The sequence below is a fragment of the Neopsephotus bourkii genome, unplaced genomic scaffold (genome assembly GCF_033783945.1).
Source record: "Neopsephotus bourkii isolate Nb327-2 ecotype Australia unplaced genomic scaffold, CSIRO-AGI_Nbou_v1 NB_1825, whole genome shotgun sequence".
Classification (NCBI taxonomy): domain Eukaryota; kingdom Metazoa; phylum Chordata; class Aves; order Psittaciformes; family Psittacidae; genus Neopsephotus; species Neopsephotus bourkii.
The window spans coordinates 11091532-11118775 of NW_026902298.1; the positions used below are offsets into that span (position 1 = coordinate 11091532).

Below are 27244 nucleotides of genomic sequence, written 5' to 3' on the forward strand. Positions count from 1 at the left end.
TGAAGAAGGTCACTTTCCATTCTTTTAGCAGAATGCCTGTTCTTGGGCATCTTTAAGACAGCTGGAAGTTCACTACATCTTCAGTTGTTGAGTAGTTTTAGCCTTACTTAGTGAGGTGCTTTTTGTGCTGGGATAAATAAGCACAGGGGCAAAGTCCCCCTCCCCATGGCATTCAGATGGGGAGGCTAAGGAAGAACCACGGGTTTGTTTCTCAGAGTCAGTGTTGACTCATCCACAGACCTTGATAGAGTTGAAGACCACCAGTTTGGGTCTTCTGCAGTGATTTAATTTGATGTCTTCTCTGTGAAGCAGGCGTTTTTCTTGGGTTTGATCATGCTTGGTTAACTAAAGAGAATAGTACAGCAGGTTTCTTTAGGTGGGCAGAATATCTCTATTTGATCTACTGCTCGAGTGACTAGGCAGAGCAAATCTCCTTTGAGTGAAATGAAACTATGAATTTTTGCTCTGATAACTCATTCTGCCTACGAAGTGCAGATCAACAGTGAATTCCAATGTGATGTTGTGAATGATGGGCTTTAATTCAAGTGGCACTAAACAGTATTTAGTTAACAACATAGGAAAAAAGCCTGTCTGCTGCTGTTAAGTTTGTGATGTGTGTAAAGCAACTGTGGAAATTAAGTATTAGATGCTGTTGACAACATCAAAGTACTCAACAGGTGGTTGTACAATATAGTTCGAGCATCCAGATCTTTCTGTTCACAAAGGACAGGTTTTGGATTCTGGGGTGCAATAAAACTGGTCACCTTGCTTGATACTTCTGATCATGCATGAAGCGCATGAACATGACCTGTGTGTGTTTCCTTTCATGAGGAGGAGAGGAGGTGTGACTCAGTTGTGAGAATAGCTGTAGGATGCACAAGAATCCTGCTGAAGCTGGTCCATTTTTAGTCAAGGGACTGTGTGACTGTGCAGTAGTACGCTGTAAAATTAGCTGATGACTATCCTTTCACTTGGGTTATTAAAAAACATGAGGAGTTACCAGATTAGAAAGTAGACTTCTGTTTAGGTTGATCATTTCTGAAACATGAAGTAAATTTACTAATTTAGATTGCTCTACTGTGCTTGCTTAATTCAGATCAATTTACTCTGAAGAGGAGGTTGGGGGAGACCTTATAACAGTCTTCCAGAACTCAAAAGGGGTCAACAAGAAATCTGGGGAGGGACTTTTTATAAAGGCCCGTACTGACAGGACAAGGGGGAATGGCTTTAACTGACAGAGGGGGGGATTGAGACTGGGCATTAGGAAGAAATTCTTCCCTGTGAGGGTGCTGAGGCACTGGCACAGGGTGCCCAGAGAAGCTGTGGCTGCCCCATCCCTGGCAGTGTTCAAGGCCAGGTTGGACACAGGGGCTTGGAGCAACCTGCTCTAGTGGAAGGTGTCCCTGCCTGTGGCAGGGGGTTGGAACTTTAAGGTCCCTTCCAACCCAAACTGTTCTATGATTCTGTGTCACATTTCAAGGTAAACCAGAAGCAGGAGGAGAGAAGCAGCAGAACTCCCCTGGTAGAGTTATTTAGGCAACTGGTTATTGTGTATAGATGCAAATGGCTTTCCCATGGGGGTGTTTGTTCTTGTGTGTTGTCCTGCGTAGAGTAATAACCCATAGTATTATTTGTGCTGGGATTTTATGTCCTAGGCTTTGGTCCATGACAGATTTTACAAGACCATGTTGTAAGCTTCTGGAGTGGTAGGTTAAGTCAGAGATCATCGAAACATGCTTTACATTGAAGCACAAAAGAACCCTTGTTTCATTTCCGCACAATTTAGGTGGCCTTTTTTTTCCCTAAGGAGATTTTTTTCCCTGAACCAGACAAGTGGGGGTGCAACGACACAGAGATGGGCAAGATGAAATCAAAATGAGCGCCTTTCCCATGGTAGTCAGCAGTTTACTTTCTCGTTTCTTCAGACTGTTCATGTTGGGGTGATCCCCACATCCTTATACCAGTTTGTATTCAGAAGTATTTCTGGGAAGCAGAAAAACCTAAACCAAAACAAACCTTGTCAAATCTAGAAAACATTAATTTCATTGCTTTCATTCTGTTCCTCCTTAATTGCATTCAAAGTACTGCACTTAACTGGTTTTCCTGTTCTGTTTTGCCTGTTGTCATACACTTAATTCTCCATTCATTAACTGCTTCATTGTTTAATTATTGTTGCTGTTCTTGCAAGTTTCTTTCCATTAATGTAAGTACTGGGATAAGAAGGTAGATATTACATTTGTTTCATATACAAGCTGCAGGAAAACATTGTCTGTGTGCTGCTCCTACTAGTTCAGCCCCTGCCCCCTACTTTGTGCAAGGGTAACAATTCCAAAGTGAGAAGACAGCGATGCATAAGACATTTCACAGTACAACGTTCCCTTCCAAAAATCGATTGGTCTTGTGGTGCTGCAAATGGTAAAAGACACGGTACTGAAAATAAAGCAATCAAGAAGTCACATAAAGCAGAATGGCACAGCAGCTATTTTTGGTTATTTTCATTTATAATTTTAGCTATATTCTTAAATAAAAAAAGTTATAAGCATCCTCCCTGTGAAGAATGGAGGAAGGGAACGTTATTTTCAGAACTTAGTTAATTTCTGAATAATTTCTAGCAACTTCAAGTAGTTTTCTTATCCTAACGGAAAAATCTCACATTCTTTTTCAATGTATGTATGCTCATGTGTGAGCTGTGTATTTATTTGAGTCACACCTGCAGTAATTATTTAAAATAGTCAAAAATGTAGCGAACTGTAGTAACTCTGCCAACATTTTTAATGACAGAAATACTTTTCACACCATGCCAACACTATATAACAGTATTCATCTGAAAAAATACCAAAGTAGATTTTTATGGAATGAAGATTTCTTTACACAGGTTTACATAAGGTACCCCATGCTGTATTCAGTACTTGTATTAGAAGTATTAAGACTGCAAAGCAACCCATACCAAAATTAACTGTACTGTTTTGGCCTATCACTAGTGCTCATCAGCGTCACATGTATTGCTCAGTTAACCCCATGGGACCATCCTGGCAGAGGGAGGAGAAGCATTCAGTTGTTCTAACATGCACCTCAGCTCCTTTTAGATGTGCAGTATCTGTATTTTTGTGCAGCGTGTAGTTGTGTTTTCTGTGGGCTGAATGCAGCAAGTGCCTTTTGGGGCACAGTTACTGGAGTGTTGGCAATGCAGCCAGGGGATGGGTATGGTTAGGTACCTGTGTATTAACAGAAGCTAAAGCATTCAGGTATGATTGGAGGTGGTCTCTCAGACCTACTACTATGATCCCATTCATCACACAGAAAAAGCCTGCCCCAAGAAAGTCTTTATGACTGAAAGATACAGGTGCCAGTCTGATCACTTTCTGAAGCAGGAAATTGTACCACACTATTTTTCTTGGAATAAAGTTCTTTCTAATTTTGTTGGCTTAGATTTTTTGTTGATTAAGAGATCTGGGTATGAGTGAAACACAGCCAGAAGTGCAAAATTCCATAAAAACACAGGATAACCACAGAAACAGCTGAAAATACTTCTATAGTCCTTTGATCATTCTTTCAGTGGAATTCAAGTCGTTTTGTACACCACGTTTTCTTTCCTCACTGGTGTAGATTCAGCATCATCGATTTCTATAATTGGATTTCACTGTTTTAGGTTTTAGATACTATCTTAAAGAAGCAGAGGAGTGTACAATTATTCTCCCTTCTGGTAATCTTTCCACTCCCAAATTCCACTCTCAAAATGCACTCTCTTTGCAGGTTAAAGACTAACCATGTCAGGGCTCCAAGACCTTTTAGCTTCTTTCCACCACAGAGGTTTTGGTATCTTTCTGTTCCGTCAAAAAGCAGAAGTATTTCACTTCTCTTTGGGTACCAACAGCAAATGGGGCTGGCAAAGAATGCAGAGAGATATGGGAAGGAATATTGCAAAGCAGTGAAATCCCCTCCGTTGTCCTCAGTCCTAATTGGAGTTTATTTGGAATCAGTACTTTCTCCCACTGTTTCATTCACAGCAGTTGGCAACTTTTATATTCTTTGTCATTGGAGGGAACAGGTATCAGAGGATCCATAATAGCTGACTTCCTGGAATTGGAATAGCAGCCTCATAGCAGCAGCCTTCCAGTATCTGAAGGGGGCCTATAAGGATGCTGGGGAGGGACTCTTCATTAGGGACTGTAGTGACAGGACAAGGGGTAATGGGTTAAAACTTAAAACAGGGGAAGTTTAGATTGGATATAAGGAAGAAGTTCTTTACCGTGAGGGTGGTGAGGCACTGGAATGGGTTGCCCAGGGAAGTTGTGAATGCTCCATCCTTGGCGGTGTTCAAGGCCAGGTTGGACAGAGCCTTGGGTGACATGGTTTAGTGTGAGGTGTCCCTGCCCATGGCAGGGGGGTTGGAACTGGATGATCTTAAGGTCCTTTCCAACCCAAACTATTCTATGGTTCTATGGTGGAGCAGGTAAGCAATTCAAACCACATCAGCACTGGTTTTGTGATATGCAATACATGTGATGCAAAGCTGTTTAGTACTTGTCTCTCTCATTTTTGGAAGATACTGATTGTTTAGCTTTTATAGCTTTTTGAAGTTTCAAACCAGACCTTCCTTTAGGTATGTATGCTTTTCTGAATGGGTTTCCTGGATGAAGAAAATGTGTCACCAAATACAAGTTGACCTAGGATATAAAAATCGCTCTACTCAGAGAACTACTTTGATATTGATTGATTGATTAATTAAAATGGAAATAATGCTTAGCTAATAATGTTACACTGAAACCTTACTAAGCTTTAAGTTTGCTTCAAGGACTTATCTTACAGCAACATATTCGTGGTAGTTTTTTCTATGAGCACAGAGAAGACACCTTTTGGCACAGATATATGGCCCACAAGCCACAGAAGGAGATTTTCTGCTTAATCAAACCAAAATAGTCTTCTAATGCTGTGTTAGGATCTGGCCTGTGGCATGAATGAGCAAGTGGTATCACTAAATGTCACAATATTGATTACAATTATTACCATTAAGAACGGGTCATGTAAGATGTCTGGGGCTCTGTGAACTCGGTGGTGTGAACAGTTCTTGATGAGATTAGTGATAAAGATGTCAAGACAGCAAGAGCTATGAGATCGTGTGGTGTGCGTACAGGGCACTGTTCAACGGTGGATGTTAAAGTAGTCTGATAGGAACCCCTACAGAGGAAAAACAGTTGCTTTTTGGGTAGAATAGAGTTTGTGATAAAGGAAGTGGTTATTAATTTCATTCACATTCTGACTGTAAAGAGAGTGTTGGCCTTCAGCTTGGAGGGAAATTTGGTGAACTTGAAAGACAAATGCTTTTCATTCATTTGTGGTATGGCAGGACACAACTATTTTAGGACTATGGGGAGAGTTAGAGCTTTCTGACATGTAGAAAACTAACGTGTTTATTATTGAGTTAATCTCAATCTAAAAGTTTGAAGTTGTCAGTAGGAGTTTAATTAAATTAAATATTCTTAAATGAGAGTGGGAAGGGAAAATGGCGCTGATCACATTTAAAGAAGTACAAATTTTCCTTGGAGTTCCGTGGTGCTTTTGGATAACCTCAATCTCATTGATAGTCTCTAAGGCACATAAGTGAGGACTTTGTAACAGCCTTGGCAGATTTCAGTCATACAGAGTGTACTTTCTGCAGCACAAACCGCCCTCAAAATTGATGAGGAACAGTCAAATAACTGAAGAACAGTTTTAAAATGCAGTTTTAATGATGTATCAAATCTGACAGTAGACGAGAGTTTCTTTCATGCTGCCCTCCTGTTTCATCCGCTATAACATGAGGCTCTGCTAACATTGCTGCAGGCAGACACGTGCTGGGGCTCTAGTGCAGCTGCAGAGCAGCAGTTCCAGCAGAATGCTGGTTCCAGCAGGATGCTGCAGAGGAGCCCCATACATTGTCACACCAATGGTGTGGGTTGAGAAGGACGCAGTAGAGGGTAGTGCTGGAAATAGGTGTAGATCTACTCTTAGTTCCTTTGTAGGTGCCACACTAAGGAGTATCATCTGGCTTTGCTAATTTAAGCTATGCAACTTTGGAATAAGCTGTTTATAGAGTCTCCCTCCTGATAACTACTAACAAACATAATCCCAACAGTCTTGCAGGTCATAAAATGATTTCTGGAGCTGCAGCGTGATGTTTTCACTGACAGTTGGTAGGAGCAGCTTAATAAACCGCGTAAGCAATTGGCATGCACTGCAAACTTCAGTTTTACTCTCTGAATCTTAAAAGCATTAGATGTTTCTTCCAATTTAATATCTGCATAATGGATATGCATGGCAGGATACGCTGCTGCCAGGCAGCTCTAACAGGCTAGTGTAGACTTCCAGAGCAACAGCTCTTCTACCCACATTATATCCATCTTGTGCCAAATGTGCTGAGCCTCCGTTTGTGCACAAGGCGCTAATAAAAGTTGTGCTTTGGTCCTGGTTCGGCCCAGCTCTGCTTGCTGTTATCCGGGCCCAGGGGGTGGGACAGGCAGCAGTGTGAATGTGATGTGACTCACCTTGCTCCTGCTCCTTGCTGCCTCTCGCCCTGCTGGAGCACTATGGCAAGGAAGTCCTTCAGTCTGCGTCCTCCTCTCTTCTCTCCCTCTTTTTATTCTTTTAAAAATCCTTTCACTAATGTTCATCCCATTGTAAAGAACAAGATGGAAACGAATCCTTGGGCTGTTGCTGCTGATTTCCTTCAGTCAGGGCATCAGTTATTATATAGTCAGGAGCACTACTATCACTGAATTCCATGCAGACAGCTGTGGAAGACAAAACCTCCTTTCCGGTTCATGCCAAGTTCAGTAATTCTTGAGCCTCCTGTGTGCAGTGTATGTGCAGTCCGTTTTTTGGCAGGTATTCCATAGGCATGTTGCATTATTCCTTCTCCTTCCCCTCGGGTTACTCTCTGGAAATGTTTTTTCAGCTCCTGTATCTGCTTGCTGACACGGCACTTTGGTTTGCATGTTAACACAGTGGATCTTTGCAGAAGGCAGCTTTAACTGCTCGTTCAGTTACTACATATACAAAAGAGCTGATAGACCCCAGGCCGTTTAAAACTATGTAAAATATCTGAATTAGAAAAATGCCTTCTACACTGCTGTTATTTTTGCCTTGTTGTAGAAGGGAACAGGCAATTTACAGCTTTTAGGCTTTGACAGCTTTTAGCACTTTTCTGGATGCAGTGTAAAATAGTTCCTTCATGCTGCCGTCCATTATCAGCTCCCTGAGTGTTCCTGTTGGTGGAGCTGAGTGTGTATTCCCAGCCAGGGCAGTGGGCTGTATAGAAGCCAGTCAGTCCTCCTTCTGCACACATCTGAGTCTCTGAATGCAGTCTCTTGCAGAAAGGTCAGTCATGCGAGCTTACACATTTCAGCCTTATGAAACAGGGATGGTGTTTTGATTACTTGTGGGGTTTATTTGGCTTTTTAAAGTTCCAGTTCTCAAATCTGCTGATTTGTGACTCTGAGCCTTTTGTTCTCTTCTTCTGGGCTAGAGGTGCACACTGTGTGAAGCACAATGCAGTTTTAACTCACCCGAAGCAAGATACTTGGACTCAAAATTCTACAGTTTGTCCCCAAGAACTATGCAGAGAACGGAGATTTTGTTAGCTCAGAGTTTCATAATCCCATGTGAAAGCAATTTGAGGGGAAAAAATTATTTCAGTTGGTTGTAAATAGCTGGATTGACTGTTTTTTTCCCCTCCATCTCTCCTTTTTGTATTGTCTTAATACCAGTGCTTCAAAACAAAAATCAAAACATTTGACATTGTCAGAATGTGGGGTTTTTTCTTTCCCTCTGTGTAAGTGGAGCTGCTTGGGCAGCCCACCAGTGGCACCTGGCTCTAGTAGAGGTGTCTGTTTCCACTAGAACTTCCTCAGTTGAGTCCCTGCCACATCTGTGACTTCATTGTCCTCTTTCAAAGCCAACCATGTGGTATAACTGTTTTGGAGTATGCATATGCTCTTGATCCGAAGGGGCTTAAGTATATATCTGCATCTTTTTAAAGCTGACCTAATTTGAGGGTGGTTGGAGTGCAGGAAAAAATGCACAGTGCCTATCAGGAGAAGAAACTTCTTTTTTAAACTATTTCAAACTTTCATGGAAACTATAATGTGATAGGAAGCCTTTAAGCCAGGAGAAATAAATCTCTGTCATTTTCTTCCCACATAGGTAGCCCTGTCTGATTTCTTTCAGGTGACAATAATATTGAACAGAATTACCACACATCCATGCCCTTCCTGTTCCCACTTTGCACTCAGACTGCCTGCTTCTCCACTCTGTTTCGATGCCTGGTACAAAATAGCATCCCTATTGCCCTGAACTCAGCCTTGAGGCTTCAACCCGAAGTCCTTGATCATCCTTATTTAGGAATGGTTCATGTTTGAAGGAGTCAGAAGCTTTGGAATCAGAATGCTAATGAGTCTCAAGTGAATGTAGGTTAATGAGGTCTTGTAGTGGTTTGTGAAGAGGCTGAATTTTGGGGGGTAGGTTTCTGCATGAACAGCAAGGTCAGCCTGCTGGGCAGCAGTACTCCTCTGGGGCCTGTTTTGACATCGTGCCTATTAGATAACACCAATATTTAAAATACCAAAAAGAGAAATCCCATTAAGCTTCTGAGCAGTTCTTTATTTACATTAAATAAATGTAACTGTAGGAGTTCTTATCTTCTCTGATGTTTGCAGCTAAATAACTGTCGTCATTTTTGTTTCTGCTTTTGTTTATCTGGTAGAAAAGAGTGGTGGAACAGCTTCGAAAGAATTTGATAGTGAAGCAGGAACAGCCAGACAGCAAGTTTCAAATTCAGCCATTGGCACAGTCAGAAAACAAACTACAGACACCACAGCCGCAACCACTACAACAGCTACAGCAGCATCACCATCAACAGCAGCAGCAGTCTACTGCACCTTCTCCAAACGTGATTGGATCACAGGTAAAAACCTCTACAACAAGTCTTTTTCTTGCTAAAGGTGAAAAAAGAAATAAAAAATGCAGGGAGAAAACTGCAAACTTTCACTTATGCCTATTAATTTACCAGTATGAATTTCTCCTTCTGTGCATATGTAGATATGGGTGGTTTTTTTTGGCAATAACCTCCTATCTGAGTCAAATTATGTAGTGTCTAAAATTCAGATTATAGCCTTACAGAAAGGAAGGGTGGCAGTATCAGTAAGTGAAAGTTAGCAAATGAACCTGTCAGGAATGATTGTCCATACTCACTAGCTCTTGAAACAGTGAAGACTTTGGACATGCCGTATGAGGGGTATGGTTAAAATACTTCAGTTTCAAAAGACTGACAGAGTGCCCACTGTATCTGTGATCAGAATGTCAGAAAGCAGTTCCCTCTTCCTTCTGCTTGGTTCTTTATAAACAGATGTAACTCGTATCAAGTCATATTTACTGAAGTTTGCAAGGATTCTTCTAGAAGTGTACATTATTGATTGCAAAGTTTGAGTTTTAGGAAGTAGTGTATTTCTTGGGAAGGTACACTGAATTTCAGTATGGTATAGGATTAGAGGCGCTCGCTAGAGTTTTGGGATTATGGACAGGCAGATGGCAGAGTTCACCCGTGAAGTTCACTTTATGCACACTTCAGTGAATCACAGCCCCGTAGCTTTGATTGATTGTGATGTCTGTCTTCCCTTTTCCTGGAAGTAGAGGGGGGAGAAATGCTTGAGCTGTCAGTTCTCTCATTAACTCAGCAAGTTTTTTTGGATGTGCTCTAAAACTGTATTTGTGAGGCTTAGGTAATTGTATTGTTGAGAAAAGAACATTGCAGAAATGAAGCAAACTCAATGAAGGAAAAGACAGTTCAGAGCAGCAACATTAATATCAAAGCTAAAACAGACCAAAGAAGTTACTGTTACTGTGTCCTAAAATACCGATCGGTGAGCAATGGATCACTCTTTGCTGTCTCACTGTTTTCAGTCAGGAAACGTGACTGCAAGAGCTGTGTCATACGTTTCTCTCAATTCCACACTTTGCATTCATGCATTAACTTCCAGGTCATCTCCTGGTTTGTAAAAACTGAGGTTTTGTTCAAAGTTAAAGAGCCCTCTAGTGAAACAGTCAAAAACTGCTACACCCTTCTGAGTATCATTGATACAGCTGAACAGCGAAAGTGCAAACTGAAAGTCAGGTCATCCTCTTACTTGAATGAATAAACCAGCTTTTATTCTTGACACTTTCCTATTTTTACTTATGTTGGTATAATTCTGACATCACCTCATTTTGCATCTAAGGTTGTGCCTCTCTCCTGCTGCCCCTCGATCCCTTTCAACCAAGAGAAGTCAAATACTTTGTGTCTCTAGAAAGTTTTTTGGTGCCTACTCTTGTAATGAATACGTCTCTCAAGACTGTGTCAATAAAGGGAATGCTTTCAATGGTTATTTTTGGAGTAATTCCATTTAAGAATCAAGGTATACGTGCTGCCTTAATAGTGACATTTTAATATACTTACCATAGCCCAGTAAGAAGGGCTTTTGAAATGTTCATAAAGCACCATCCCTGCTAAAAGGTCATATTATTGCAATGTTATTATGTGAAATAAATGCAGACTTACTATGAATGCCATTTCAGTACAAATTCATGCATTGAACATTTTGAGAATAACCAAGGTAATTAATGTGCAGCAAGGTAACACGGATATTCAAGCTCTGTGATCTGCTGACTGAAACCATACTCTTAGTACTTACACACTTAATAGAACCCCTTGAAAGAGTCACAGTCTTGTATTACATGATTGATTATACTTTCCTTTAAAATGTTTATGGATGAATGTTATGCTTATGAAAATGATACCACGTTACATCTCATTGGGAAAGCTTGAATAATGTTACTGCATTAGGGGAAGGGAGGCTCTTGCTTTGGAGAAGGTGTAGCAGAGGTTGATAGGAAGCTCTTGAATCTCAGATCCAAAGTTCTTAGAAGAAACTTGTTGCAACAAGGAAAAGTTAATGATGTCTGGATTTTGTATAAATGTTTATAATTGAAGCATGAATTGTCATTTGATCTGTCATTATACAGTGAATTATTTTTACACTTGTGTATAATGAGCAGTTAGTTAGGGGATATAGTTTAAGCATTCTGAAACTAGAGGTGTGCGGGTAAAGTGAGGTTTTGTTTAAGGAAATAATACTGGTGAAAATACTGCATAATCCAACTGGAAATATTTTGCTACAAAGAAGAGAAAGGTCTTGTGTGATTAAAATCAAGCTGTCTCAGTCAGACATGTTCAGAACATGGAGCAGACTGCCTGGTTCTCCTTTTATGTCCTGCTATAGAGCCTAGCATACATCAGGAGGGGATGGTGGTTATTTCATGCTAGGAGCATTTGATCATGCCAGTAACTGTTTTGAAGATGCAGTGCCATTGGTACAATGGGGTTTTTTTACACCAAAAATAAATAAGCTCACCTGCCATTCTGTTGAGTGTCACTTACCATGAGTTTTCTGTGCCCGTTGTGTTCTGGTTTATATGGAGGCTGTCTTGCTTTGTTGCTTTTTTAGTAAGATTTGTGATTGTCCGTTTCCCTTAACATCTTAGAAGATAGTGCATTTTAAAGTCAAACTGTGAAGTTATAGCTGTTTTAACTTTGGGTTTTGTGGGTCTAGTATATTTAGGCATTTCAGATAAATGCTGGCATTCGCTGATTCAAAGTCACTCTGTTTAAGAGGTAAAGAGCGATCATGGCATCCTACATGTTGCAAAACCAGCCCATTTCCCAGAAGTTAAACTTGGCTTTCTGCAGCTGGACAGATGAATAACCAGCTCTTAGAACTTCAGGATAGTCCTACTCAGAGTTTTAGGAAAGAAAGTTAAGGCTTAATAACTGTGTATGGCTAAAACTGAAATTTATGATACACTAAATCAACATGCGCTTTTGTTCTTAAAGAAACCAATTTATGAATGTGTTTTTTCCCTCTTTCTCTGATTGTGAGGATCTGAGGCAATAAAGTTTCTACTTGAAAATTTGAGGTTTGATTGGTGAGAAGCCAGTTTGCTGATATATTTCATAAACCTCCAACTTAGAGGTTTGATATTGCCAGTATATGTTTGGTAGTAACATGAAACTAAAAGATCCAAAACTGCATATGCCACTACTAATGCTTAGTTACAATTTTCTTGGGAATTTGCTTTGAATCCATCTGCAATGCTGCAGATGATTAAAATAGACCCAACAGGTGCCTCAAATAAGAATCCGTTCTAGCTATTCAGTTTAAGAAGCAGAAGATAATGTGCTTGTCTGAACAGCAGGTAGATAGACTCAGTGCTGCCTTTTCTTTCTCTTACTGTCTATTGTTTCTGACTAACCAACCCACGTCCTGTCTGATACGAAGTGTCTCTGTCTCTTACAGTGTATTTTCTGTTTTCCTTAGAAAACTGTAACTACAGCTTCTATGATCACCACTAAGACACTACCTCTCGTCTTGAAAGCAGCAACTGGGACCATGCCTGCCTCTGTTGTGGGTCAGAGACCTACCATTGCCATGGTTACTGCTATCAACAACAATCAGAAAGCAGTCCTCAGCACTGATGCGCAGAATGCACCAGTCAACCTCCAGACAACAAATAAGGTCACTGGGCCAGGAGCTGAGGCAGTCCAAATAGTGGCAAAAAACACAGTAACTTTGGTAAGCGTTTTGTGTGTTTGCCCTGCAGCGATGTGTGGGTTTGGTTTACAAGAGGGCTATTGGGAAAAAAACAGGCAGGTTTTTGCACAAAAGGAGGATAGTAGGGATGTGTTATGAGTCTTCACCAGTTGACATTGTTAATACAATAGTCTAAGAGAAAAGCATTTACTATCTACATGGGTTGTTACTACTGTTTTGCTTTATAGAATTACATCAGTGCTATTTTCACCCCTGTGTAAAGTTTCCCCTGATAGTAATTGTTAGGCATGGGGAAATAATGACTGTTTCACCCCTACCTAATCTATGTGGAATTTCTTTGGTAAAGGAAAAGTCAAACTATCTTCATTTGATCAGTTGGGGTTTTCATCTTAGATTTTTTTTGAGACACTCTCTCATTCCCTTGCGTGAGAAAGTGCCTGATGTTAAACACATCTCTTAACTCTGCCCACTACCATGTCTTCACTCACCATTTTTCCATACATATATACAGATCCTCTTCTTTAAGCATATATTTTGGAAAGTGCTTTGATTACACTGCACAGCCTTTTACAGAATAGTTAGCCACCTAGAAATAAAAGAAGCAATGTTTTAGGATTGGGTTATATAGGCTTCTTGGTCTGGAAACTAGACATTGTATAGCATCATGACAGGGAGATTTTACTTCTGGAGTAAAGGCTAAGGCTTTACTAAACATAAATCCAAACTATCTTTATAAAAAAATAAGAGTTTAATAATACGTATGGAAGGAATTTTGCTTCCTAGTGAGGCAGATGTTTGCAATAGGAACAGAAAAGACTGAGTGGAGTTTTTTCTACTGTTCTCTTTTCCCATGTCATCCCTTGCACCACTCTCATCTGTCCTTTGTGTCTGTGCTTCATTTCTTTGCTGAATAACATAGGTTTGGGGAGGTGAATCTGTTTAATAACAGTCCATGATTTATGTTTCTGTAGCAGATTTCATCAAAATCTCAGAATATTTTCACAAGTATTAATCAGTACAAGACCTTTTTGAGGTAAATTGCAATCTTAGCTGGGTAGACAGAAGTATGGAAGGATGGAAACTAACATGGACATTACTTTCAGAGAATCTCACCAGCTACTCAATTAGGGTATACCTAATAATGCTATTCAGTGGGTAATCGTGCGGCAGCTCCTTCCAGCTGATTTCAGCTAGACAGGGAAGTACTTAGGTAATCTAGTACTGATTTTAAGGGATGCCTTAAAGTCAGATCTTAGTGTTTCATATAAATGGCCTAATTCTGAGAATTTCAAGTTGTATATTTAGAGCCCCTCATAGTGTTGTTAATGTTGCTAAAAGAGTTGGAACTTCCAGATCTTTTCTGTTTGCGTGAGATGCTCTTTCATTCTTCTGTATGCTGTTCAGTATAAAAGGACAGTGGTTCATATAGCTGGACATTAAAGTCTGTTATGATTTCCCATCTCTTCTAAAGCCATTTTTTTAACTATTAAATAGGAGTTTTCATTATATTCAAATGAAACGGTGGTAGGCCACACAGCACAGTAGCTAATACAGTTGAACTACAAGGGAAGATACCTGCAATTTGTGAAGCAAGGTTTAAGTAAAATTAGCTGTCTCTGATATACTTCTAATGAGGAACCTGTTGCTATGAAAAATTGTTCACAGAGTGAAAAATCAGGGACATGAGGTCTGAAAATGCATTCAGGATGCTGATTTTGATGAACAACTTCAAAGCTATTTTATTTTCTGATCTCTCTTATGTTCTTCTAGCAGGTTCAGGCTACGCCTCAGCCCATAAAAGTGCCGCAGTTCATCCCTCCTCCCAGACTTACTCCTCGTCCAAATTTTCTTCCACAGGTGAGTGTAAAGAGAATAAGCAAGAGAAGGAATTCAATTACAGCATAGATGGGAGATGCATTCTATGAATGTGATTTCTGTCAGTGTTTCTTGGTGACCCAGTGAAGGAGACAGTTCATCCTCAACAGGCTTGCAGATGATGCCACATTTGAGGTTCCAGTCAGTACTCTTGAGAGCAGTGCTGGCATTCAGAGGCCTCTAGACAGGGCAGAGGAGTGGGCCAGCAGGAATCTCTTGAGCTTCAGCATGGGAAAGGGCAGTCTTGCACCTGGAATGGACTAACCCCCTACACAGACTGGCTGGCTGGGCAGCACCACTCCTTCAAAGGTCTTTGTTGACACTAGCTAAGAGGGAGGTGTGCCCTGGCAACAGTGAAGCTTAGAAGCATATTGGGCTGTACCAACAGGACCACAACCATAAGGTTAAGGGAAGAGATTATCTACCTTTCTTCAGCAATCATAAACCTGGCTCTGATAAGCAGCATGTAATTTTGGACTCCCTAGTTGAAAAAATTGAATGAATCCAGGGGAGAGAAACCTTTAAAGTAGCTGGGAGGGACACAGGGGATGGGGACACAACTGGAATATAAGACCTGCAAAGGGAAGGCTGAAGGATCTAGGCTTGTTCAGTTTGGAAAGGAGATTTTGGGGGCAGCCTTATTTCCAGTATCAATAAGGGAATTAACAAGAAGATGGAGACATACATGCTTGGTAGAATTATAGACAATGATCATAAACTGGAACAGGGACAGTATAGACTGCGGATAAGGAAACATTTCTCTCTTTGATGACAATAAGGAATGGAAGAGTGTTTGTGGAAGCTCCATCTCTGGAGTTTTATAAGACTTGTCTGGACAAAACCATCACCAAAACCTGGTCTGCATTTAGTGTTGCCCCTGATCTGAACAAGAGGTCAAATTGAAGACCTCCTGAGCTGCCTTCCAACCTCCATGAGTCTGTGATTATAAAGTTTGTGTATGATGATCACATATGATCCTGTTTACACCAAATGAAATGAACCCATGGAACTGGTGTCGTCAAATGCAAAGCAGCACCCAAGGCCTTAAATTGCTGTAATTGTTGCTTGCAGCTCATGAGCGAAGAAGGAAAAAGAAGATGTCTCTAGATTGTTCCTAAATATTTCTGTTGCAACAGAGAGTGACTTCTGTTTGCAGCTGAGCAGTGAAACTTGTGGTTTACTTGTTTTTCATGGTTTGGGAAAGACACAGATTGCTTCTTCATTGAAAAAAAAAACATGGAGGAACTACTGAGAAGAAATAATGTGGTGCTTTGAATTAAAGTCTAAATCTTTTACAAAAGGAAAAAGGAAAATGCAGGCTGGTATCTGATGAAGATTTGGGGGTGGTAAGAGCTGTTGTAATGTGACCTTGTTTTCCATGGTAAAATGCATTATGGAGTATTAAAGGTGTATAGGACAACAGGAATGAAATAAGGAAAAAGACTTCCTTTTCAGAGTAATGTATTCTACTTCTGTTCTCTGTAATGATGTGATAAGTACAAACTTAACAATGGGTAAGAAGTAAGGAAGTATTAGTGATGGAGTATTGGAAGGTTCTTGTGGCTCTTTTCTTTCTTCTGAAAGAAGAAAAGAGCAATGACTGCATTTACCTGTAGCTCTTAGCACTTTCCGTGATGGATTAATGTATAATCTTGACAATTTTGTTGCTTAGCAAGATTGGTTGTGCAGGTGTCTAAATAATGTACAGAGTTGACAAAGGTAAGAGGTATTTGCTGAAAAAAATTACTATTTCTTTCAGGGCACAATCAACTGTTCATGATTTCTTGGAGGCTCAGTAGGAAGCCCTGAAACACACTTTGAACAGGAAAGCCTCAGTTTTGCCTGTAAATATGACATGAATGTTTTGGCTTGCAGAACCAATATGTAGATTTAGGTACAGGTAAGGCACAGGGCAGTGAACATGCAGTGTAAGTGTCTGTGCATCCAGATACCATTTCAGGGACAGTGACTCCATATGCAGATGGGTTTATGCAAGTAGGTTTGAAAACGTGGCTTTTCCTTCTCATAATATCCTTAGGACACTATGCTAAAAATTACATTCTGTGAAAAAATAAAGCAACATTCTATAAATATAGGCTGAATTAAAAGAGTCAGTAAAAAAGTTAACCTGGAATAATGATATCATAAATCTCTCTTTTTAATCTCTTTTTTTGTAGGTTCGACCGAAACCAGTTGCCCAGAATAACATTCCTATTGCCCCAGCACCTCCTCCAATGCTTGCAGCTCCCCAGCTTATTCAGAGGCCTGTGATGCTGACAACAAAATTCACACCCACCTCTTTACCCAACTCTCAGAACTCAATACATCCTGTACGTGTAGTTAACGGGCAGACAGCAACCATAGCCAAAACTTTCCCTATGGCACAGCTCACCAGCATCGTGATAGCAGCACCGGGTACCAGGCTTGCTGGACCTCAGACTGTACAGATCAGCAAACCAAACGTTGAAAAACAGGTACAGATCAGAAAGCATGTACTAATGAAACATACCTGTTACTTTATTGCTTTACTGTGCTGGTTTGGAGAGGATTGACAACCATGTAGTGGAGATATTCATGTTCCAACAAGAGTGCCAATTATGGAATGTCTTGCAGTTCTTGGGGTAGAAGTTACCATTTTCTTTAATATGGGCCATTGGAATCTTTTTCTCATGCTTCAGTGTTTTTATGCTCCCCCTACTGTCTTAACGTCAGTAGTTGATAAGCAAGCTACATTGCAGGGCTGTACTGGTATCTTGGAGACCAAGTGCAAACGTATCAAGCCTTTAGGAAACACTGGAACAGTATTTTATGTGTTTCTGTTTTATCAAAGGGTGGCTGCGTGAAAGGCAAAAATTACACAGAACTGTAGAGGTATTTAATGCAATGAATGTAGTAACTTCTTCCTTGATCTTGTAGTCTTGTGATTGGAGGCAAAATAGCCTCACTCAGCTTCTGAAGACTGATAGTTCGCTGTGACTAAATTGTACTGATTGAGTGGAAAGGAGACCCTTAGAAATAGAGAATTCTAGATGTTTAAAGTCTCTCTCCAGGAAGTACTTTTATAAAATAAGCCATTATTTAAGCTAGAGTGGATTGCAACTGACAGTCCTTGCCATTCAGTTCAAGTAAAGCAGTCTTCTGTTTCACTTTTTTTTTTGTTTCATATATAATATCATAGAATCATAGAATGAATCATAGATTGGTTTGTGTTAGAAGTGACCTTAAAGCTCATCCAGTTCCAACCAGGGACGCCTTCCACTAGACCAGGTTGCTCAAAGCCCCATCCAACATGGCCTGTTGGTAATACTATAATAGTGTGTATTATATAGCTCATTATACCATATAATATTTGTGTAATTTAGATCAATAATAATAGTATATATTTCAGTTATAACTCTTTCATGGAGGGGTGGCCGACACGCCGGAAGGCTGTGCTGCCATCCAGAGGGACCTGGACAGGCTGGAGAGCTGGGCGGGGAATAACTTGATGAAATATAACAAGGGAAAGTGTAGAGTCCTGCATCTGGGCAGGAACAACCCCAGGTTCCAGTATAGGCTGGGGAACGACCTGTTAGAGAGCAGTGTAGGGGAGAGGGACCTGGGGGTCCTGGTGGACGACAGGGTGACCATGAGCCGACACTGTGCCCTTGTGGCCAAGAAGGCCAATGGCATCCTGGGGTGTATTAGAAGGGGGGTGGTTAGTAGGTCGAGAGAGGTCCTCCTTCCCCTCTACTCTGCCCTGGTGAGACCTCATCTGGAATATTGTGTCCAGTTCTGGGCCCCTCAGTTTAAAAAGGACAGGGACCTGCTGGAGAGAGTCCAGCGCAGGGCAACTAAGATGATTAAGGGAGTGGAGCATCTCCCTTATGAGGAAAGACTGAGGGAGCTGGGTCTCTACAGTTTGGAGAAGAGGAGATTGAGGGGTGACCTTATTAGTGTATATAAATATATAAAGGGGGAGTGTCACGAGGATGGAGCCAGGCTCTTCTCAGTGGCAAACAATGAAAGGACAAGGGGTAATGGATACAAATTGGAGCACAAGAGGTTCCACTTAAACCTGAGAAGAAACTTCTTCTCAGTGAGGGTGACGGAACACTGGAACAGGCTGCCCAGGGAGGTTGTGGAATCTCCTTCTTTGGAGACATTCAACACCCGCCTGGACACGTTCCTGTGTAACCTTATCTAGGTGTTCCTGCTCCGGCAGGGGGATTGGACTAGATGATCTTTTGAGGTCCCTTCCAATCTCTAACATACTGTGATACTGTGATAGACTAATGTGCCTTGAAGTTACCTTCTGCTTTTGAAGCCACCCATGGAGACTGATAAGCATGGGCATGAAAGATATGCTCGTGCTCAGTTCTGGTTATGAATTCTCCTGAGTAGGTTCTTGCATACCCCCAGGCTGTTCCACAAGTCACTCAGCGATGTGTGCCCTTTTTGTGCCATCTAAAGTTGTACTTCTACAATATTGTACTTTTGATGACTATTCCTTTTGATGTCAGCAATATTCATTTGCTCTCCAAATAATTATTGGCAATTCAACTGTTGAAAAACAGACAAATGGTGGTGGCTTAATAATACATTAGTTTTCCTGTATATTTTCTCCTTATCATAGAGGAGGAAAGTTTGTAGCTTACCTCACTCAGCTTGCAGCCTCAGCAGCTGTGCCGTGGGCTGCGGGTTGATTGTCATGCAGGGTTGGTGATACCATTGCAGACTTCAGAAAAGAAAAAAGCTTCAGAAACATCTGAGATCGTAGGAGTCAGCAAGGTTTGGAGCCATTCATAACTCTGAAATATGAAGACTGAGGAGTGAGAACTAGAAAATGCTTGTGCCGTGCAGAATGGTTTCTACCTGGGGGTCTTCCATGGGGTGATTTCTCTTGGAGTGTTTGATAAGATTTCCCATACTGTATAGTAATGGAGTTAACTCTTAAGATTACTTCTATTGCTTCTGTGGCTGCATGAGTTTAGAGAAGGGTGTTTTATCCTGTGCTAAAAGAAAACACCTTATTTAACATTCCTCTCATGTCAGATTCTTCAGTTGAGTCTTTGTTAGTACACCACCGCCTTTAAATTGGTTTTCTCCTCTATCTGCAAAAGTATTTGTTTTTCTTTATTAGTCAAAGTAGTCATCACTGAATGAAACACTTCCTTTTCAGACTATTAAACCACATGTGGAAGCAGAAGAGAAGCAAACAGAGAGTCGTACAGTTACTCCACCTGCTGCGCCGAAGCCAAAACGAGAAGAAAATCCACAGGTACCAGAACACACCCAGAGTTTTCTTTTATAAAGGAAACATTCTGTCCTTCAGAGAACATTTTTCCCCCTCTGTTCCCTCAAGACTCCTTAACTTTAACATTCCATACATTCCTGTTGGACAGCAGTAATTGATAAGGCTACAGAATAAGAAATCTAAATACATATAATGCATTACATTTTTCAGTCCTGGAATGCATCTAACTTCTGATACTTCCTTCGACCAGGAGGCGTAGTTTACAGTGGTGATTTCCATTCCTTGAGATTTTAGACTTCTGGAGTTATTTTTAATGCTGCAGAAATGTCTTTTATTTTGCTTTATAAAATGCTTCTGTTTTGGTGAGCAAGATGGAAAGTCATGTATGTTCACGTTCTGCCTGGGTTTTATTCTAGTTTAGGTCTGGTTGGTTCTGGGGGGAAAGAGTGGCCAGAATGGCTATTTCTTAAAGCCTTTCCAGCATGCAAAGCTTTGGAACAGACTAAAGCTAAGTGTAAGCATTAAGTAAAGGACCAGATTTCTTGTTCCCAGCTCTGCCAACTTGTTGATCATGCCCTGTTGGCATTTCCCTGTATGTCAGCCTAGGTTCCCATCTAGAAAATAGGACTATTGTCTGTCCTTTGTAAAGCAGTTTGACATCTGAATAAACAGTGATTTATAGAAACAAAGTATTCCTAATTACATTATTGCTGTTTAGATAACTGCCAACTGAATTTAGAGGGACTAAGTGACATAGCTTACTCTAATGGTTGGCCTTGTCATGATCTCTTTTCTCTCCCTCCTCACAGAAACTTGCCTTCATGGTGTCTCTGGGACTAGTTACTCATGACCATCTGGAAGGTAGGGAAAATGTCTTAAGTTGGTTCTTGAACTCCCTGTTTCCTGGTCATTCTGAATTGGATTAACTGCAATATATATAGCACATTCCGGATGTCTGTAGTCTGAGTCTAACTTAGTTTGTTGGGCATAACTTTTTATTCCTCTTATTACATTGAAACAAAGCAGTTACTTATGCAGTGGAGATCAGTGGTTGTAAAGAAGTGGTGTATCCTCAGTGGAAGAAAAGAGATTTGTGACAATCCCATTGCTTTCTGGGAAACCCCTGCAGCTGCAAAGTTACCCCAGGGACGATTTCATGGGACTGTAAATCTGTACTGAATGAGTTAATAGATTATAATTTGGTTTAGAATTTGAACTCCTTAATCCTATACAGTGAAGTACAGCCTAATATTTCAGTGGCTTGCATGTTTCTGTACTGCATTTATTCTTAATCTTCAACAGTGTTGCCAGAGGCTTTTGATTTTAAATCACAATTACACTGACCATGAGTTTAAAATGTCTTAGTCATGGAATATTTGGCAAGAAGATGGCAATTATTTCATTAGTTTGTTGAGCACTGTATTTGTATTCCTGATAAACTCTTAGTTTTTAAACGTTTAGAAATCAGAAGTACCCCAGAGTTACCTATATTCAGCATGTGCTCTGTAGAAGCCTTCACAGCTCTCCTCACATGCAAACTGAACTCTAAGGACTTCATATAATTTCAGAGACCCATTGTTTTCTAACCTGAATGCTTTGTTTTACAAGAAATCCAAAGTAAGCGACAAGAGAGGAAAAGAAGAACAACAGCAAATCCAGTGTACAGTGGAGCAGTCTTTGAGCCTGAGGTATTAATTTTTTGCTGGGGGAAGCTGATATTTTCATTCTGAGTTTGTGTGTCTTTTTGCCAAGTTGCTAGGAAAAAAATTAACTCTGTCCCAGCCAAAAGCAGGGCACTACCTCCTAAGCTATCTCAGTTCTAACTAGACAGGCAATATATAAATATCATTTGTAATTCAGAAGGCCATTGCAATGATATAACCTTCAGATTTTACAATAGTAAATACATTGGGATATTCTTTTCCTGCTTTCTCCTATGTAAAGCTGCTGCTAAATGGTCATGTGTGTTACTCTTACCGTTAGGTCAGCTTGTGTATAAGCCTGAAGCAATCCAGATGTCAGAAGCAGTGTAAAAAAGCTAGCCTTTCTGAAGCTGTGCTTCAGAAAACAGAACAGCCAGTAATCTCACCTGGTACTACTGTGCTGTTCCTCAACTATTGCATAGAGTTGTTGCCTAAAAATGGTAGCCAACATAAATTGCCTTATTCTTCCCTTGCAGCGCAAGAAGAGTGCAGTCACGTACCTGAACAGCACAATGCATCCTGGGACACGTAAAAGAGGTGAGGTATACTTAGACCTGTCTCCCTGTTGTATGCCTCTTCTTCCATCTTACATTTGCAGTGCTCTTGTTGATTTGAAGAGCAAAACAAAGAAGGACCCTCTAGTACTTTTTTGGTAGACAAGGATCATGGCTTCTAGGGATTAGCATAGCTGGTTTTCTTTGGCAGCTCAGGATTTCATTTCAGTTTCTCTCAAAAAAAAACCAACCCAAAAAACCAAAACAATAGAGCAAAGTGAAAGGTAAGATGTTTGAACATCATTTAGTGGTATAAAGCTGCTGTCAAGATCCTCTTGTTAATAACTAGATTGTATTGTTACTGTCAAGAAGAAGGTGGTTATGGAAAAAGTGTCTGTGGAGAGGAAACTTAGTGTGACAAAAGACTTGTTCCCTACTGGGAGCAGAGATGGGTCCTTCAAAAGAATGTATCTTGATCAAGAAACACTATTGTGCTTATACTGAGCACTTTTCTGCAGCCAGAGTGCCACTTGTCCTAAAATGAGAGGTGATCTTTCATATAGGTGTACACTATTATTCAGTAGAAATCCTTCTGTAGAACACATGAAATTTTAGGACTTAGATTATGGTCAAAGAGTTGAGTCAGAACAGCAGAGAGAATGTACCATTTTTTGTGCATGGCATCAACCACACATATATGACAGTCTTTCCCTGAAAGACTCATGATACCTTCTCTACTCATGAATTTGCTGCCTAAAAAAGAGTAATCAATCAGATTAAAAACCCCACAGTCCTACCTGACACTGACCACTTCCATTATGTTTGGGTTTTGGCTGCAAGGTCAAATACTCATTTGACATACGCTCTGCTTGATACGCCTGTTCAGTCCAGCAGGCAGTGTGGCAAATCTGACACTTCTGCAGTTCTGCTGTTTTTAAATAAAGGACATCAGTCTCTACTGCCATCCTCTAATAACATTAAATGTATTTTTTAAAATGATGTGAGGTAGATTTGGGAGAGAGAGGTTTGCATTTACTCTGTGGATAAGTAAATGTTCCTTCTTCTAATGATCATTTCTTAATTCTGTTTTATAAATCATTGTGAACAATTACTATATCAGTGAAAACAATTGCATGCTTTTGTACTCGATGCTCTCTTAGCCTGTTTTTGCATACTGACTGCTATTATACTTTCTTTTTTTCCTCACACCCTGTTGTGAGCCTGTACCTTGCATCAGCACCAAATTAGTAGCACACATTTTCAGTTGACAAAAGATTTGGGTGTATATATTTGTTTTGTGATTTGGGATAGCAGTGTATGAGGTGAAAAGCTTATGCCAGCATGTGCCCTTGAGAGCTTTAGTTTTAATTCTAGGTGGTGCTGAGCATGTCAGAAATTTCAGCCATTGGCATCACTATCAGAAATCCATTTCCAAGGACATATTTAGTTCTGGAACATATCCAGACCTTAAATGCAAGGTCTAGCATGTTAATAGGTATAGACTGACAATCTGTAAACATTAGTCTGGGGAATTATTCCTAGATTCTAACTCCTTTATGTTTACATATCCATAAATTACCCTGGAGAAGGGAGGCAGAATTGATGGTTACGTACGGGGGTTTTTTGCTATGCTGCTTTGCAGACATAGTTTTGTGAAAGTGGTTTATAAACACGTTTTGCACTTCCGCTCGTCTAAAGGACTACATAGGAGTTGTGCATGATGAAACATACTTGAACTGAGAAAGTCTGAGAAAGAGAGATAATCTGGGGGGGTTTACAGTGGAAGACCAGTGGTAGGTTACAGCTGGTGGTAGTTACAGGTCAGACAACAGGAGACTAATTTAAGAAAATATACAGTAGGGTAGAAAGTGCTGATCTGTGGGTGAGTGCCTTTAAAAAAAGGAGAGGAAAAGGAGAGGGTTGGTGAGTGCTGGCCTCTGATAAAGGACTTAACCTTTGTGTAGATTTATGCTGGCACTAGACAGATAGGGAAGTGTGGGGTAACAGTAGAAGGGATTTAGTAGTAGGCATTGTAGCTTCTCTCTAGCTTTGATGCCACCATATTTCCCCTAAAAACTGAATAGCCTCATTTCTAAGAGTGGCAAGTGTCCCCACGCTGCTTTTGTGGCAGTGATTCTTTGACCCTCTATAGAGCTTATTTCTGTTTCCTTCTGAAATACATCTTTTAAGTGTTCTTTCCTTGCAAAATCTGCTTAAAAGATTTCTAAAAAAGAAATGTTTAAATCTTTGCTTCTGTCCTTCCACTTGTAACCTTTATATTAACTTCCTCTCTGTGCTACATCATTTCCTTTTTCACGCTAGCCAATGAGGACCACTGGCCAAAGGTATGTAAGATCATTTTTCCTTTCTTTTTTTTTTCTTTTTTTTCTTTTTTTGTGTGTTCCCTGTTGTTAATGTGTAGGTCGTCCACCTAAATACAACACGGTGCTGGGGTTCGGGGCTTTGACCCCCACGTCCCCTCTGTCCAGTTATCCTGACTCCCCCGAAAATGAAAAGACAGAGACCACATTTACCTTTCCCGCAGCTGTTCAGCCTGTGTCCCTGCCTAGCCCCAGCTCCACAGACGTAAGTAACTCTTGGGAAGGGGGTTACTTTTACAAAGTAGAAACAGCCACAAGGAAAATGGTCACAGATTTTGTTTCTTTGGGCTCACTCAGCATTCGTCCTGATTCAGCGTAGTGAAACAGTCCAGCGTTCTTTTAACACCTTCCCCTTCTACACCTGTGTTCTTGTCCTGTATTTATAATCCTCCAGTGGATTGAAACACTGGGAGACACCAGGCATGCTAGATGAGTTCATTTCCTTTGTGCACTGTGTGAGATCTTGTCAAACTGAATTGAATCTGTCATCCATGAAAAGGGAGGAAGGGGAAAATGAAAAGTACTGCTTACAGACCCTCATAACAAAAGTTGTGATGTTTCTGTAATGAGAGGAGGGAAACTGCTTGGGTCATTCACAACAGCCAGGAGCAGCACTGGTTTGGCAGTTCTGGTGTAGCGAAATACATCACCCCTGTGGTCAAATCACAAAATCTGTCTGCAGTGCAATCTGATCGTATCATTACAATTCATAAGGAAGTGAGTGTCCTTAAGTTGATTCAAAGTTAAGATTTGTTACTCAAAGCACATTTTTGAAGTCTCTGAGAACTGTCTGGGTATTTCATTGTTTCTGTTTCTTGCAAAAACACGATGAAAAAGATTAAAGGTCATAAACTTTAGAAGATAAAGTAGTGTGGGAAGAATTGGACTGAGTCACTGTGTAGCTCCAAAATGACATAAGGGAGGAACAGGCATTATTTGTCTGAAAGTGTATTGTGACTTGAGTATGGGTGAAAGGATTCATTGCACACAAATCCTCTGGAGTTGTGTACTTCCAGTAAGGTGCTTGTGGGCACAGTTTAAAAATAAAATGGTGATTGTGTATTTATTCATACCAGTGCTCCAAACTCCTTCTGCAATCTGAGTCAGAGTCATATCCCCTCCTCCCCTTTTTTAAACATCACATATAATGGAGGCCAAACCATTTGAAATGGGCTTTAAGAAAGAGGTGGGCTAATCTCTCTATTTTTATCTATGCACTTGCACCACTGTAAATACACAGACTGAGACACCAGCTCTGCTGGCCACATGCAATAGGGAATAAAAGCCAGCTTCTTTTGAGCTGTATTTGTTCTGCAGATGTAACAGGAATAGAAATTGTACAAGTGTATCAGAGTCACTGAAATAAATAGATGCAGTTCTGATACCCAGGGAACATGTATGTGAAATTAAAAGCTTCTCTTTCATATAGTCATTTTTGAGAGCAGAATAGCACTTGACTGTAAAAACCCTTTCCTGACAGTCAAATGAATGGGACTGTGGAACAGCCCCTCAGGGAGAAGGTGCGGGAGCTCCAGCTCTGGGGATGAGAGTAAGCAGTACAAACAGCTAGCAGACATGTGGAGAGCACATTTGTTACATAGGCCCCAAGAGAAGGACTGGATGATGTGATGGGGGTCTTCTCCATCTCTGACTTGGGAGTCTTTTCCCACTGTGTACAAACAGTCGAAACAGTATAATGAGGTGTTGCCCTGTTTTCTGCCATGCTTGGTAGCAGCAAGCTACATCAAGGGAAGTGAATTTCTGTAGCATTCAAATCTAGTTCTGAATGCCCTGAATTTTTTGAATTTGGATAGTACTTAGGCCTAGGCTCTGGTTTGCTGTAATAGTCATTAATTAATGACAGTAGAAGTCTTTTAAAGGAGACAATGGAAGATTAAATAGCAGGTAATTAACATTCCCTCTTACCTGAGGATATTCTAATAAAGCACAGTAGCACTCTTTCATGTATAAATCTCTGACATGTTTACAGACAAGTCATGTAGTTTAGAAAGATGCAACAGCACTACCATTTTTGTGGGTTTAACTTTTAGAAAGAGTTTTATCCCAAAGTCACATTCAGTGCATATTCTCTCTGTTGGCCTAGTTTGGTAGACTTTTCAGAAATATCCCAGAATCCCAAGGTTTGGAAGGGGCCTCAAAAGATCATCTAGTTCAACCCCCCCTGCAAGAGCAGGGTAACCTAGAGTACATCACACAGGAACTTGTCCAGGTGGGCCTTGAATATCTCCAACGTAGGAGACTCCACAACACCCCTGGGCAGCCTGTTTCAGTGCTCTGTCACTCTCACAGTAAAGAAGTTCTTCCTGATGTTCACATGGAACCTCCTATGCTCCAGTTTACACCCATGGCCCCTTGTCCTAGCACTGGACATCACTGAAAAAAACCTAGCTCCATCATCCTGACACTCACCCTTTACATATTGGTAAACATTGATGAGGTCACCCCTCAGTCTCCTCTCCTCCAAGCTAAAGAGACCCAGCTCCCTCAGCCTCTCCTCATAAATATTTGAGATTGAATTCCATATAAAATACGTGTAAAAGTAGAAAATATAGTTCAAAGTGCCCATTAATTGTTTTTTTTAATTAAAAATAGATTATTAAAATTTGAACCTGCAGAAAGAACAAAAATATTGGAAAGGGAGTAAATATGAGATCTTCTGTCATTACATGTTCCAATTTTTACTTACTAATCATAAAGAGAGAAGTGGTTTCCCATTGCCCTCATGAGCTAGAAGGTAGTTTTCTGTTAATATGCTGTCATAAAGTTGCTGTACAAGCTTGTGCAGTCACAGCCCTGTTTTGTGATTTGGCTTCCCCCACTTACACATTTGGCATGGTTCCTCCTTTTCCCATCTATGTTTTGAGAAGTTAGCAGTACTTGTAAAAACCTTTAGCATCCTTGGCTGGAAAAGTGC

At 40.5% G+C, this 27244-nt stretch overlaps 1 protein-coding gene across 12 annotated transcripts in view; it reads left to right on the forward strand.

The window, feature by feature from the left end:
* PHF21A (PHD finger protein 21A) overlaps window positions 1-27244 on the forward strand; it is a 132142-nt gene that overhangs the window by 96179 nt on the left and 8719 nt on the right. For 5 of the 12 annotated variants that reach the window (XM_061343425.1, XM_061343429.1, XM_061343426.1 and 2 more), the window contains 9 exons: window positions 8741-8941; window positions 12387-12641; window positions 14391-14477; window positions 16673-16969; window positions 19657-19755; window positions 20541-20592; window positions 21340-21419; window positions 21911-21971; window positions 24351-24514. In XM_061343425.1, coding sequence (XP_061199409.1) covers window positions 8741-8941; window positions 12387-12641; window positions 14391-14477; window positions 16673-16969; window positions 19657-19755; window positions 20541-20592; window positions 21340-21419; window positions 21911-21971; window positions 24351-24514 — 1296 coding nt within the window. Of the gene's footprint in view, window positions 1-8740; window positions 8942-12386; window positions 12642-14390; window positions 14478-16672; window positions 16970-19656; window positions 19756-20540; window positions 20593-21339; window positions 21420-21910; window positions 21972-24250; window positions 24274-24350; window positions 24515-27244 lie in introns of all 12 variants that reach the window. The other 7 variants (XM_061343431.1, XM_061343432.1, XM_061343428.1 and 4 more) reach the window with 4 other exon arrangements.